This window comes from Gossypium raimondii, chromosome 12, assembly GCF_025698545.1.
Source record: "Gossypium raimondii isolate GPD5lz chromosome 12, ASM2569854v1, whole genome shotgun sequence".
NCBI classification, from domain to species: domain Eukaryota; kingdom Viridiplantae; phylum Streptophyta; class Magnoliopsida; order Malvales; family Malvaceae; genus Gossypium; species Gossypium raimondii.
Window position 1 is genome coordinate 54,726,460 of NC_068576.1, and position 16,029 is coordinate 54,742,488.

The 16,029-nt window shown below is 29.6% G+C and overlaps 1 protein-coding gene across 1 annotated transcript; it reads right to left on the reverse strand.

Annotated features, from left to right (window-relative positions):
• Window positions 1-10,028: 10,028 nt before the first annotated feature.
• Window positions 10,029-11,720, reverse strand: LOC105765358 (NAC domain-containing protein 43). Its single transcript, XM_012584400.2, has 3 exons — window positions 11,395-11,720; window positions 11,028-11,305; window positions 10,029-10,941 (listed from the first exon to the last, which is right to left on the reverse strand). The coding sequence occupies exons 1-3, from the start codon at window positions 11,576-11,578 to the stop codon at window positions 10,237-10,239; spliced, it is 1,167 nt and encodes a 388-aa protein (XP_012439854.1). The 5' UTR covers window positions 11,579-11,720; the 3' UTR covers window positions 10,029-10,236.
• Window positions 11,721-16,029: the final 4,309 nt, after the last annotated feature.

Below are 16,029 nucleotides of genomic sequence, written 5' to 3' on the forward strand. Positions count from 1 at the left end.
GACCAGTGATTCATTAGAAAAGATCAAGTGTTTTTTTGTTTGTTTTTTTTAATGTATAAAAATTCCTCGAAGACCACCAAAAAAACCACCCTTTGAAGTACCAACTTGAACAAAGGAAATCCCCTCTTTGAATGAGTTGGCTTCATTTCCATGGTGGACTGGTCAAACTTGGATTTTCTTGTCTAGTTTCCCGAATCGTTTCTTGTCTGAAAATACAAGTGTAAAAGGAAAGGACAAACTAATGAATTTTTTTTTTTTTTTGATTGGGGGTATTTTGTCTGGCCATGCATGAAAGAGTAAACTCATAATTGACGTTGGAGATTTTATGAAAGTTAAAAAAAAGTTGGTAATTTCCACGAGTAATTTTGTTCGCTTGTTTTTAAGAAGAAGAGGAAGGGGGGCCATGGTTTGTGATTAAAGGCTGTGGGTGGTGCAGTTGGGTGAGGTCTAGTCTCAAATCTAAAGTCCCCACTTGATATTTGTTTTGGCGGTGTCCTTAAATGTACTTAGAGTTGATGAGTTGAGTCACAATTATTGTCACATGCTTCGCTCAACTCCCGGGAATGGCAGTCAGGACAGCACTCATTTAGATGGGGGAGGCATTAAATCCTTCAATTTTTATATTCTATTTGGAGTAACGGTTAAATTGATAGTGGACGAATTCCCATATTATCAAAATTATCCTTCTTCAACCAATTATTTGTACTAATATTATATAAATCTATTTATATATTTTTGTTGTTATATCATGAATTTGGTTGATTGGATTTGAATTTAATTAAAACTAAAAAAAAAGTTAATTTTAAAATTTCCATGTACTGTCACTTTAAAAAATATTTATTTCCTTTTTAAAGATATTAATTATTTCAAAATCCATGACTCTTATTCTCAATAATGTCATTTATAAAGTTCGAAAATATAATGTAATTTACTATTACACCAAACGCTTGTTAGTAAATGTATAGAATTGTAACACCCTTAACTCGTATTCGTTGCCGAAACAAGATTATGGGGCATTACCGAAATACACAGATTAAATACAAACATTTCATATTATTTAACATTCATGCCAGTTAGTATTCATAAAGTCCCTTATATGAGCCTATGAGGCCCAAAACATACATTAGAAACAAGTCGAAACTAAACCGGGTACTCAGAATTTTTCGCGAATTTTAAAATTTTTTTCTAGTTACAAGAGACACACGTCAGTGTGGTCAGGCCGTGTGAGCCACACGGCCATGTGACACGCCTGTGTCCCAGGGCGTGTGGGCATTCGAAATAGGGCACACGGTCGTGTCCCAGCCCATGTAACTCTCTGACTTGGGTCACATGACCAAGTCACACGCCCGTGTGTAAGTGCAGGGTTCACATGGCCAAGCCACACGCCCATGTGCTAGGCCGTGTGATCAATTCTGAGCATTCTGTTTTGAATTTTTTTAAGATGCATGGGGACACATGGCCAAAACACAGCTAGGCTGTGTGTCACACACGGCTGAGACACACGCCCGTGTCTCTGCCCATGTGGACGAAATAAGGCCATTTCCAAGCCATATTTCTCACCCATTTGGTCTTCCACCTACACTACCATTTTAACACATTCAAAAGTCAGTCCAAAACATTTAAACTAACCAAAAATCAAGTTATAAACATGTTATATATCCTCATTTCTCATCATTCAAATTTACCATATTAATGAAAACATCTATTTGCTTACTTATACCAACCATACTATCTCATCTCATACATCAATATGCATATAACTTATCCATCACTCAACCACATCAAACACAACAAACAAGAAGAAGCCACATATATATATTTAACAAAAGTATGTCCAACTCAAACCATTCCAAAGGCTATTTATAACCAAAACACATATTTGCCATCAATGGCCTAATTGAACCTATACACCGAAATGAATCGAAGGATAGTATGATGATGCTTCGACCAGCTTCCAACCACTTCGAGCTTCCGAATTACTATAAAACAGGAAAAATAATACAGGGTAAGCATATTATGTCATATTATGCTTAGTAAGTTCGTATAACGGGAAATTAACTTACTAATCATTTAAATTAAAAGGAAGCTCACGAAGAGCCATATATCGGGACGCTCATAAGAGTTGTGGTGTGTTTACAACACATGCAAAATCACAACCAATCGGGATGCTCCGAAGAGCTATTGGCGGGAAGCTCGCAATAACCATATAACGGGAAGCTCAAGAGGGCTAATAATGGGACGCTCGTTTGAGCTATGGTGTGTCTGCAACATATGCAGGACCACAACCAATACGGGAAATCTTGTATCCATCGAATTTCATCTATTCAAACGGAAATTGACATTTATCAAGCTTGTCGAATATGTAATCAATTTCATATAAATAGCAATTACACAATTCACATATATAATATTCAATTCAAACATATAAATATAAACAATTTAATTACACGAACTTACCTTGACAATTGTTCGTGTACGTAAAATCTACTAATCCGACACTTTTTCTTTTCCACGATCTAACTTCTTATTTGAGTTATCCATATCTATACGAATGAATCTAACATCAATTTAATACAATTCATATTCAATTCAATCCAATTCACATCTTAGGAAAAATTACTATTTTGCCCCTATACTTTTGATTAATTACAATTTCATCTCTAGGCTCGGAAAATAAAATTCATGCAATTTAATCCTTATTCCAAGCCTAGACAATTTTTACATGCAACATTTGTAGCCCATGAAATTCATAAAATTCATAAATTTTATAACTTTCCAATTTAGTCCCTAAATCACAATTTCATCAAAATTAACTTTACAAAAGTTGTTTATCTATCAACAACCTTTCATTTTCTACCATAAATTTCATAATTCATGCATATTCATCCATGGAAAAACCCTAGTACTTTGATAACTTTGCAAATTAATCCCCGAGATAGCTACATTAAGCTATTACGATCTCGGAAACATAAAAATTACTAAAAACGGGACAAGATTACTTACCCAATTAAGCCAAGTAAGCTTGCTTGAGTTCTTCCCTCTTAGCTAGGGTTTCCATAAAAAAAATTTGGGGAAGATGATATTTTCATTATTTAATTACTTATCATCTTTTATTATTTTTACTTTCCAATTTAGTCATTTTCTTTTCTTAAATTTCTATGGATGAATCATCATACTTATCTACTAACTCTTCTTAATGGTCTATTTTCCATATAAGGACCTCAAATTTTGAATTCCATAGCTATTTGATACTTATAGCTACTAGAACTCAACTTCTACATTTTATGCAATTTGTTCATTTTTATCAATTAAACATGTAATCGGTAAAATTTTCTTAACAAAATTTTCATACGACTTTCTTATCATAATGCAGACCATGCGATAATATTAAAATAATTTTCCTTCCGAACTCGAATTTGTGGTCTTGAAACTACTGTTCTGATTTCACTGAAAACGAGCTATTACAAGAATATAAATTTTTATAAAAATATTAGTTTTAGTTTAGCGTTGGAGACGTAAAGTAAGGTAATCAGCATTGCATCGATGGATGCACCGTTTTTCTACTAAAATTGGTGCATATTAGTATTGATCTATTTTGGTGTACTGTTTCAAATTTAATGATATTTTTAAAAAAAAAATTTATTTAATACATGTAGATGAGAGTATTTACAAACATCAATTGAATGATATTAAATAATATTTAAATATAAAATATTCATGCATAAGCTGATCCAGAATGTTCTAATAAAAAGTTTTTATCATTTATTACCATTTCGGTTAAAAGTTATAAATTTATAATTTTTAATATTATTCATGCACCAATTGTGCATAATGTTTTGATCGATGCAACTGACATTGGGTGGAACAAGCCAATGCAATTAGTACGAACCGAAATTTTAACTGGTGCAAAAAAAAAAAAGGTTGGTTTCAATGCTTTATTGCTAAAATAGGGCACACTAACTGGAACCGATATGGAACCAACTATAATAATAAGATTAAAGCTCATTTGAAGTCCATATACACTAAAACTAAAGCGTATCGATGGTTTCGGCCTTTAGCCTATTAAAATGACCCACTCACTCAACTCATCACAAATCTTGAGAAATTCTAAGGCTGTAATGATAAAATACATTATACTTTTAAGATAAAAAATTGAATTTAAATTTTAGAAAATATTATTGAGAGAAATAATCACGAACCTCATAATGATTAATTTATATAGATTAAAATCATATATGAAATCTTTCTATCACTCCATATGTTGTTTAGGTAAATTGAGCTTAGAGTTTTAAGTAATTAATGAAAATAACGTCTATCTTTAAAAGATTATACATTTATATATATTTGGGTTAATATGTAAATTTGTCACTATAAGTAAAAATTGAGATTTATCACCATATTTCATTTTGATTGGTATTTGTTATTCGATTTTAATTTAAAATAATAAAAACAATAAGTTAATTAATATACTATTAAAGTTAAGCAAAACTGCTTAACTTATTTTTATGATATATGTATTTATATTTTCCATGTTTTTATTTCATTGAATAGAAATTCTAATTCATTTTATTAAAATTTAATATTATAAGTAAATTTATTGTTAACCATTAAAATAAAATATTTAAAATAATTCTTTTATTAAATTATATTTTTAAATCATCAAAATTAATATTGAGTGGTAAAAATCAAAGTTGATGGTAAATTTTAATAAAATTCAAAGACTTATAGTAAATTTCTTTCACGTGAGAGTTGAATGGTAAATCTACTCATATTTTTTAAAATATTAATGAAAACAACAAATTTCAATATTCACCTATAGTATGATGGTAAATTTACACTTTTAACCCTGTGTATTTTGATACATTAGAAAGTTTTCCTTCTCTATTAAAAAGGCTATCTATTAAGGGAAGCACACTGAAATCTGAATATGTCCAAAAAATATACAAAGATAAATAGAGTGGAACGACAAAATCCAAGCCTAGCCCAAAGAAAACCATAAGCTCATGAAATGGGAAAGAACATCCAAACCAACGAGGGTTTAGGGTCGCTGCCAACTGAACAATTTACGGTGGAGGCCAATTTTGAGTTGTACTAAACAGAAAATTTACCTTGAATATTATAAATTTTAAGGATCTAAAAGACAATTTTCCTAAATCAAGCGGGGATTAAGCCCCTACCTGTCCCCTAACTTGGTGCTGCCCTTCCACCAAGAAAGCCATTTCCACGACAAAACATCAAAAGTTGACATCACAGTTCCGTTATGTCCCGTCCGATCACGCAGAAGGTAGTAGGGTTAGTGCGAAATGTTAAAAGTCATCAATGTGACGGTCAAAATTTAATATGGTGGTTAAGTGATAAAAAAAAATATTATTTTAATATGTTATGGGCAATTACGTAGAAATCAAATGATTTTATTTAATTGTAAACTATTATAAAATGTTATATGAAAATGGTAAAATTTAAGTAATTTTTATTATTATTCTTTTAACAGATTTAATAAATATATTAAATTATGGTACATCTTGTAGGTGAAAATTTATGTAACAAATATATTTATAAAATAAATAAGATTTTAGTGTTTTATTTTTCTGGTACATAAATAAGATTTTGGTTGAAAGGGTAAAAATTAGGTAAAATATATCATTGTCATTAAATTATGAGTAAGCTTTTATTTTAGTTACTTAACTATACAAAGTTACAACTTAGTCACTAAAATTTTTAAAATTGTTTTTGGTCTCCTAATAATCAAGTGACACTTTTTAGTTGGTGTAATAATAATTTTAGTCCTCAAATTTTATATTTTACGTTAATTTAACCCTTGTTATAATAAAATTGTAAAAAACCCTCAAAGTAATTTAAAAATAAAATTTTTCTATATAAAAATTTTAGAAAATAAAATCTTAAAAATATTGTTGAAGAACTAATATATATATATATATGGAAATATATAAAATATCATTCAATAGAATCCAATAACAAATTAAAAACAAAACAAAAAGTTAAATTATTACATGCTTCCTCGGTGTTTTTAAAACCAAAATAGTAATATCTTCAAGTTCTCTACCCTTGAAGAATATCCAAAATTGATATTATAGAAACTTGTGAAATCGACTCTAATGTCATTTATCAATATAATTCTTTTATTATATTTTAAGACAAAACTAAAATATAGTTTTTTCTTCTTCTCTCTTGTAAGTTTGAAAACCAAAATTGATAGACACTCTGTTTTGTATATTTGCAACCATGAAATAACTTTTAAGAATGAATTTATCATATGTAACTACAAGTTTAAGATTACATAACTCGAGATTTGAACTTCAAACATGTTGGATCTAAGCAGCTTTTCATAATGTTGAAAAATATGGAAATCACGTATATAATAATAGTAATTACATGTTATTATTTACTATTATAAAAGATTAGTCAAAATTAAAAAGATATAATTTGATTAAGGTTTATTAGGCTTTAATTATTAAATATAGTATGGGTCAAATATGTCTAGATACTTTAGTAATTAATTTTAATTAGTGATGGACTGATTAGAAATTATGGTTAATGTGCAAACATTATATATATTAGGGTTACGATCCCCAAATTACATATACGTAACTTTTTTAATATCCCGCATTTAAAAAAGAGAGAGTGACTTTCTCTGAATTACTTGTGTGCTAATTTAGAAGATCAAAATCATAATAAAATAAAGGTATAATCTTACATTCTTTTAACCAAACACGTTAACCCTACATTCCAGCCAAATGAATAAAACCAGGTAATCTCATATTCTACTCGTAATTTTATATTCCTAAAATCCTATTACAAAACATAATCTAATATTTGGCGAACCAAACACTTCTGACACTAACCCATCAAGTATATTTTCTAGATTTTATATGAATTAAAATGATAAAAAAACTCAACTGAATTGAGAACCTATTCAATTAAAAATGTTGTAGATGTAAATACATATGAGTGTAGCTTAGTTATAACTAGCTAGTATAAGTATTGCACTTTATTTTAGCCGGTGAAGATATTCAATCACATTTGTTGGAGCCAATGATTGCATATACTGCCTTCTGGTTTTCCAATTTCCAGTTTTAGATTTTAAGCTTTAAATTTTATAAATAACTGTACGAATAATGAAAATGCTCATTCAATTTGGTTTTTAGCGTGTTGTATTTACTACTTCATTAATTACTACCATAAATTCTCACGAGATAAATAAAAAGTTTGGGCAAAGAAATTGGCTTTTCCAACTTAAGGATTGCAGATAAGCAATCAATGTCGATTCATGAAGTCAAAGAACTCCCTAAATTTAAACTTCTTTTGGGACCCTCTCTTCATAATTTTGTCTAATCGTTTTAGCATTACTTGCTCGCACTTAAATTCCATCGGTCTTAATTGGGTTAATCATTTCTTTGTCCCTAAACTTGCACCCAATTTTTACTTTCGTATTTAAACTATTCTTTTATTACTTTAATACCTCAAGTTTTTAACCGTCAAGTAAGGTACTTCAGTTGTTACTACTGTTAAAAAAAAAAATGTCAAGCACGTTATCCCAATTATAAAAAAAATGAGTGCGCCACGTCACCCAATTTTCTTTTTTTTTCCCCGTTAAAATAAATGCAAAATATCAGAAAATTATAAAAAACATAAAAATTTAACACCTTTTACACAATAAAATTTAAAAAAAATTACAAAGATTATAAAAGAGTTCTAAAATGATCTTTTACACAATATGTTTATGGTTGTCAAAACTCAAGAATTAAATTAAAATTGTACAAAATGTTTTGGGCTTTAACTTTACAGATTGTTTATGTTTATTTTTCAATCACTTTTAATTCTCATAATTTTCTTCAATTAACCTTATTCATTTGAGTTTAATTAATTTAAATGTAGACGCTTTTGAATTTGATTGATTTCAATATAAACCGTTGACTATTTTTTACATTTAGCAAATTATTTGCCTTTTGAATTACATTTAGCATTTACTTTTAAGGTAAACCTGAAATTGATTTAAACAAACTTTCAACTTCAATTATATATAAGAATAGTTTACTGTTATTTACTTTATAGAATTAAGATCATATTTTTTTTTAAATAAGTAACAAGCTTTGAGTAATGGTCTTTATGAGAAAATAAATTTAAAATAAAATTTCAAGGTTAATAAACATACTCTACATATATGCATGTTTATATTATTTTGTGTTTTTTCCTATATTTTTAATATTTTTCTTTTGAATTTTCAAATTTTTTTATATTTTATGTTTTCTAAAAGAAAATTATTTTTAATTATAGAAGAATATTATAAATTTTCTTAATTTTTAATTTTTTAGATTTTTCAAGTTTTTTTGTTATTTTCTTGAATTTTTCCTTTTTTGCACTTATTTAAAAAAATTAAAAAATTGAGTTATGTGGTGCGCTCCTAGCGTGCCATGTCATCTTTTTTATAAGGCAGTAACGGTTAGAGTAACATGCCTGACGTTTGGAAACTTCATGTATCAAACTGATAAAAAAAATTTATTTAGATACCAAAGTAATAATTGAGTGCAAGGTTTGAGGAAAATAGTACGTTAACCCGTTTTAATTTATTGGTGATGAAAATTTGGAAAAAAGAATTGTAAAAAACTAATGATTAGTCGATAAATGTATCATGGATGTCCTTGTACTAGGAGTCCAATTGTATTGTATCCTTCTATTCAAAAAATGAACAAATTAATCCTTGTATGTTAGATTAATAAGCAAACTGGTCCTTCTATTAAAAATCGGCCCATGTATGTTAGCATGAGATACACGTGGCATGCCAAGTGCAACTGTCTAATTATTTCGTTAATTACGGTAGTTTTTAACAGTAAAAATGGTGAAATTTTCAACAAAACTAAATAGTTTGATCTCAAATTTAACATACAGGGACTAATCTTTTTATTTATTGAGTAAAAAAAATAAAATGCCTTTCAACTCCTCATACAAGGACCTTTATAATACTTTTACCATAACTAATCTATTGGATATTATTTCACATAGTTTCTTTTCTCTAATATACAACTAATTAAGGAAATATACATTCATTTAAAGAAAATTGCAAAGAATATAACACACGTAGCGTATGTATTTCTTAGTAAGGAAAAAGGGAATACCATTTATGTCATTAAAAACCATTTAAAGTTGCCATTTATAGTGAAAAGATGGAGCAGCAAACTAATGATAATTGTAAATGCAAATGCTCCTAAATGATTTCGCAATAATTGTGATTAACTCTCACTACTAATCTCATTTATATTTTAAAAAATTAGATTAGGAGGGAGTGGCAACGACGTACCAAGTTAACCTTGTTGAAAGCATGTGACTAATTTGATATATTTATAGATATACACCTATATGTATGTATCCATGTTATAATGAACAAATGACGGTTTCCCTCTCAGCATCGATCATCAAGTGGATCAGTTTTAATGAAATTAGTCAGCATTTTATACCATATCATTATCTCATATATAAACTTTACGTATCTTATTTAAGTAGTGATTAAAATTTTGTTAGGCACTTGTTTGATACGGATTAAATCTTTAATATTGTATTAAATAAAAAGAATTTGTTAAATTCAAATTCATTATAAATGTTGTTTTTTATTATTTAATGAGTATTTTTAAAAATTTCAAAATGTAACACCCTACTAATTTAGCAGAAAAATTGTATTAATAATTACACTTGAATTTAAAAATCTAAAAATTATAATGATTGAATATATTCTTGATAAGCTATAGTACGCTGGGTGAGATAATATATGGTATCTTTCAAATCTAATAATCTTCCTTAAACCACCTGATACAATGTTTGACCAACACACTTCCCCAATGTAAATATTGTGATGCAACCAAGTGGATATAATTATTTGTGTTTTTTCTTTGGCGTGTGAGACCCATGAAACACATGTGCCCCAACCCCATAAAGTCACCACTAACCTATTAATTAATCAGTGTATTATCAGGATAGTTAACGAATCAAGGGAAAAAAAACATATTTAATCTCTATTCCCTGTAATAATAATCCTTCATATATGGTGAGATGATTGGTTTATTGATCCATAACATCGTTTTTTTTTTCTGAGTGTAACAACGCTTTCCCATCTCAGAGTTCTTCACCCTTTTTTATGCAAATACATACATATACATATATACATAGTCATACATACCTATATACTCGGCCAGTCCTTTTATATGATATTGACATTTAGTTTTATTATACCGATAGATGGCATAAAGGGTCTGATGTTGATGAGGGTGACGGTGACGACGACTTGGTCAAGCTCCATAGATCATTCTCGTCTCTGTATACGTTGGAGTTTTGATTTGATCTGAGCAAATTTAAGTGCGATAGTTGAACATCATCATCGTGACAAAGACTGAAAGCAGCATTAGGGTCATTAAAACACCATAGTTGCTTGCTAGTTTCTTGTTGACCATTTAGCTGGGATGCGACAAGTCGGTCCAAGGTGACCCAATCATTAACGCCATTGTTGGACTCACAAACACCAGCAGTGCCTCGTTGGTTGATCGAAGATGGTTCAGTTTCAGTCAGCATATCGTCGATGGAGTGGTAACAACAAGGCTTGATGAAGCTTCTATCTTGATCAAAGAGTGTTGGGCTTTCCAACCTGGGCAGATGCATGAACCTTTCATGTACCCCGTTGTTGGTGTTGGGGATATCAACGTTGTTGTTGCTCAATGAACCATTCTCCATCTTACAACAAGTCCTTCCCATATGAAAAAGAATTTGATCTAGAACCCCATCGTTGCATGAACCAAGCATCTTCCCCTTTGAATCCAGACAAGTTGAGGAAGAGCTTTTAGGACTTTCTAGGGTTTTCTGATAATTCTTCTTTCTAAATACACGACAAACCACCCAACCTTCTTCAGGCACTGAATCTCCAATGCCATTTGATGCCTGAACCCATTCAATAATTTCATATAAGCAAAAACAGATTCAACACAGAGGAATATTGCTCCAATATTACATACATGCATACTTACAGTAGCGTCAAGGGTACTAGTACTGTTATGATCGAGCCTGTACTCATGCATAATCCAATCAGATTTTTGTCCATGTGGAGCTCTTCCTTTATAAAAAACCAATGTCTTTCTCAATCCAATCCTTTTTAAACCGCTATAAATAATCTTATCACGCCCAGTTGCTTTCCAGAACCCGGCAGCCGTTGCACGATTAGTTCGGGTCCCCGTAGGATACTTTTTGTCCTTGTGGCTGAAGAAGTACCAATCATTCTGTGGGGTGGATCCTATTTTGCACTTCTCTGCATAATTAACCCACAAAGAAAATGAAAAAAATGGGTTTGTTTTGTTTTAATATGGTAATGGCAGTACTAATACAGTAATACTATACCTTGTATTTCCCATGGCTCAAGTTTGTTGAGATCAACTTCTCGAATAACATCAAGGTCTATCTTTTGGAAAGCCACTTTCTTTCTGAGATAATAGTGAAGAAGCTCCTCTTCTGTAGGATGAAATCTGAAACCAGGAGGGACCCGAAACTGCCCATTTATGGATAGATTCATATCTTCTGACATTGTATCTGATCTCTGCAATTTTCAGGAAAGAAAGGTGGGTATATATCCTTGCAGGTATATATATAATACAAAAAAGTCTTAGCAAAAATGAAATGAGCTAAGAGAAAGAGAACGAAGAAGAGTGATAACAAAGGCGAGAGAGAGAGAGAGGGTGTTTCGTAAAGGGTAATGCAGTCATGATAATTTATAATGGTGGTAGGGCAGGGCATAAATGGACCAAAAAATGCATGAAAAAGATAAAAGCATTGGTTTTCATGGCCCAGTGTGTACTTAAACGTGGGGTCTATGCGCTAGCGAAGAGCCAACCACCTAAAACTAGGGCTAAATTATGCTATTTGTCCCCGTACTATACATATGATGTTGATTTATTTCATTTCTTTTAATTTGGTTACTTTCAATTTTTGCATTTTTTAAATTTTAAAATTTTAGTCTAAACCAAATGCTAAATATTAAGTTCATTAAGCTTTGTTATTTTTAAAATTTGATACGACAAAAATATTATCATATATATAATATCATATCAACTTATTATTTTCACATGTTAGAGAACTTAAACTAAATATATAATTCTACGTATGATACAAGATTAATAGAGTCAAGACTAAGATATCAAAATTAAAAAAGCACATGAACTAAAATTGACTGAATCGAAAAGTATAGGATTAAATTTTAAAATTTGAAAACTATAACGACTAAAATTGATAATTGGAAATGTACAAATACTACAACTTAGACAAAGTAGAAGATCTAATCCCAAAATTTGACCTTAAAACTAGACACCCTTTTTAAGAGAAAACATAGAAAGAAAGAAATTAAAATGAGTCGAATAATGTAAAAGGGAAGTAGGTCCAGCTAGTAATGTAAACAATAAAAAAAGAAAAAAAAAGTGGGTCCATAAGAAAATATGCGACAGCCATCTCAAACGATGACCCTCGACCTTAATATGATCCATTTGAAATAAACCAGCACTTTTTCGATGATCACTCTTTTATTGTATAAATCATCACTCCTCAACGACAATTGAGCAGGTGCGGAAGACATAGATACTAATGGCGTAGTGGTGATGTATGCAGGCTTTTCATTGACGTAGGCTTTGCACTTTATTATCATCTATAAAATTACAATGACGTCGTGGAACAATGTATGTATGCATGTATGGTCCTATTGATGGATTAATATAGGTTTCGTTTGTAATCTAATAAATAATATTTGAAGGGCGTTATTTATGGTTTATCCTATCTACCTTATCTACATGTTAACTATGATGACATATTTGAAGAGACTATTCACTATTGCCTATATAGGCTATAGGCAATCCATCCAAACTGTCAATCAAGTGCATTTTATTGTTGGTTTATCTTTTACCTTGTTTTGATAATGGGAATCGTAGTACATATTGGGTTACAAGTCAAGAGGGAAGGGGGGGGGGGTGTCTAAGCCATAACCATATGATGATCGTTAATCGTCTTAAATTCTATGGCAGTAATCATGAAGTTTGTGTGGAAATTGACGGAGCAACCACTTTTTTATACTAACCTTAAAACTGGACATTTCATCTCTTTTTATCACCTTCCTGTAGTTGTAGGTCGGACAATATGATAATGTGGTTGAATTTTGAGATTATAATCTAAGCTTACACATTCTACTACATAACTATATTCCGTTTATATGAATATCCTTTTGTTTCGTGTGACGTCTATTCTGATGCCAGCGGCACGTTAACATTTATCTATTTATATAAATATTAATTTAGACTGAAACTCATAAATCAAGAAGGGGAGAATGAATAGGATTTGTTTGATTTTAAAACTATTTAATATTTTTAAAAGTCTTACTCTTAAATTTTTAAATTAAATATTAATTTTACTGACACGATGACAGTGACTGTCTTCGACTTAGTTGTTGGTCGCAATTTCTTTTACAATATTTTTTAAATTTTCTTTTATTTTTAATTTTTGTCTACACTGTCGTAATTTTTGTTTTGTCCCTATTTTTTTTCTAGAAGTAGTGGTGGTTTTAGTTTTTAGTTTCTAGTGGTGTTCTAGCCCATATATGAGATTTGTCAAGGGTGCCACCAGACTTATTGGGAAACTTTCTCATAAAGTTTTATCCTAATGGAGCACAGTAATCATGATGTTCAAAAAATTGGAATATGAGATGAGGAAGAGGAGGACAATAGGTTATTTGAGACTTGACATTTTGTGTATCTATGATGTGATAAGTCTTTTGGGGCTTTTGGCAACAGTTTATTGGTTCACCAAAGTTCATTCTTAGGGTAGTTTGATAATGGTGGGGCTAGGACGCGACTTTTAGCGGTTCAATTAAGGTGATGCAGTTTTGGTTTGCTTCTAAATTCTTCTAATGTTGTAGTTGTTGTTAATTTATCTTTCTCCTCTTTTGGGATTATTCTGCAGACATGGCACTTATGCATCAATTTGTACTGTCATATTTATTGTTTATGCTATGGTCATATCTTTATATTTTTATTGTTCATTGTTCTCATTAATAATAGTATTTTATTAAAAAAAAACATAGTTATTTTGCTTTACTAATGATAAGTTTAACTTCTCAATTATTTGTGATATTTCTCCTATTAAATTATGACATTTATGTTCTTAATTATATTATTTATACTTTTTTATTATAGATTTAGGGAATAATTTGAGAAAATGAGCTTAATGTTTATTTTTGGCAAGTCTTTGAGGTTTAGACTTTTAACACAGTGCAATTTCGGTATTTTGATCATGACTTGAGCTACAAACCTCCATTTTGGGCTCATAATATACTGATTCTAAGTGAAATGAAAGATCTAACTAAATTTATTTCACAACTCAAGCCCAAAAGCGTGAAAAAGTCACACAAAAACGGCTTGAAAGTTTGACGCAAGAATTCCTACTAAACCTAGAAAAACTATGCTTTATATTCAATGACACTTTTGTATTTTCTCCATTATACTATTTTTACACTATAAATTAACACTATTAGGGGGGCAGAGACATCTCCGCCCTCAAATTTATTTTGATTTTGCGTTTTATTTTCTTTATGGCTTACTAAATTCTTCTTTTCCAGTGAAGTAATATTTGAATTAGTTTGATTCTACAAGTTTGTGAGGTTGAATTGCTTCTAGTCTTTCTTTGCTCTTTAGTATTTGCATGTCTTCTAGTGTAGATACAATTGTTCAAGTTTGTTAAATATTAGGCCGGTATTTGATAGCTTAGAATAATTACTTTGTCAATTAGATAATTAGTTGATCAATTGATTTCTAATATTTATGTCGAGTGCATGATTATTTGTGCAACGTGGGAAATTTGATCTAACTTGATAGACTCTTATTGTACATTTGTTGGTTAGAATTGAGTCTATTTTGTTCTTAAGGCTGTTAAGAAATTAAATTCCTAAGCGATCAGTATAAGATTGTTTGTCAATAAGGGAAGTAATTAATGATGATTATATTGATTATTGAGAAGGTAAGAAGAGATTAAGTTACTAGGTCATCACTAGTAACTATAATCAATTTATTAAAAAATATTGAATTTCATCTTTACATCAATGATCAAACCTTTGTTTGTTTTTTCCCAAAATTTTAATTATTGCTTTCTTTGTCTTTGTTTTTTGTTTCCAAATCTTAATTTTAATTTTTAAAGTTTTTCTTAAAATAAAACCCATTCTTTATTTTATTTGTTTTAGTAGAGGAAATAACATTAATTTGAAATTTTAAAGATATTATTTTTGACGGCTTCGACCACGTACAACTAATTTGTTCTAATCCCTTTCTTGCTTTTGAAAAGGAAAATGCCATTTATTTATAGAAAAAATATTATATTAATAATAAATTAGTGGCACTTTATTGCAACCTAAACCCAAAGAAGAACATATAAAATAACTATTAATAATATTTTTTAATACCTGAATTTAGTGCTGTAATAAATTTTTATTATGAAATAATAATATTTATTTTTATTTTCAACTATAGAGTATGGTGTTGTAATAATATTTTTTTATTTTTCAGAATAATTATAATAATTCATATTTACTTTATTTCATTTTCGAGTCATTTGAGTTTGGGTATGATGATGCAATAAATTTTTTAAATTTTTTGGAATAATTATAATAATGATTATTTATTATATTCCATTTTTGGGGCCTTTGGGCTAGAGTCCGATGCTGTAATAATATTTTTATTATTTTTTAGAATAGCTATCATAATTAGTATATATTTTATTTCATTTCCGGAGTACTTGTGCCAGAGCCTGGTGCTGCAATATTATAATTATTATTTTTTGAAAATAGTTACAATAATTAGTATTTATTTTATTTCATTTTCGGGCAATTTGACTTGTGTCTGGTGGTGCAATATTTTTATTTTATTTTATGGAATAATTATAGTAATTATTTTATTTTATTTTATTTTCAGGGCATTTGGGTTTGAGTCAGTGAAGCAATAATATTTT

Excerpts from the sequence above, each read along its gene's own strand:
- LOC105765358 (XM_012584400.2), bottom strand. The coding sequence starts at position 11,578 with ATGTCAGAAGATATGAATCTATCCATAAATGGGCAGTTTCGGGTCCCT. Across the intron at positions 11,306-11,394 it reads TGAGCCATGGGAAATACAAG|AGAAGTGCAAAATAGGATCC; the intron begins GTATAGTATTAC and ends TTAATTATGCAG. Across the intron at positions 10,942-11,027 it reads CTAGTACCCTTGACGCTACT|GCATCAAATGGCATTGGAGA; the intron begins GTAAGTATGCAT and ends GAATGGGTTCAG.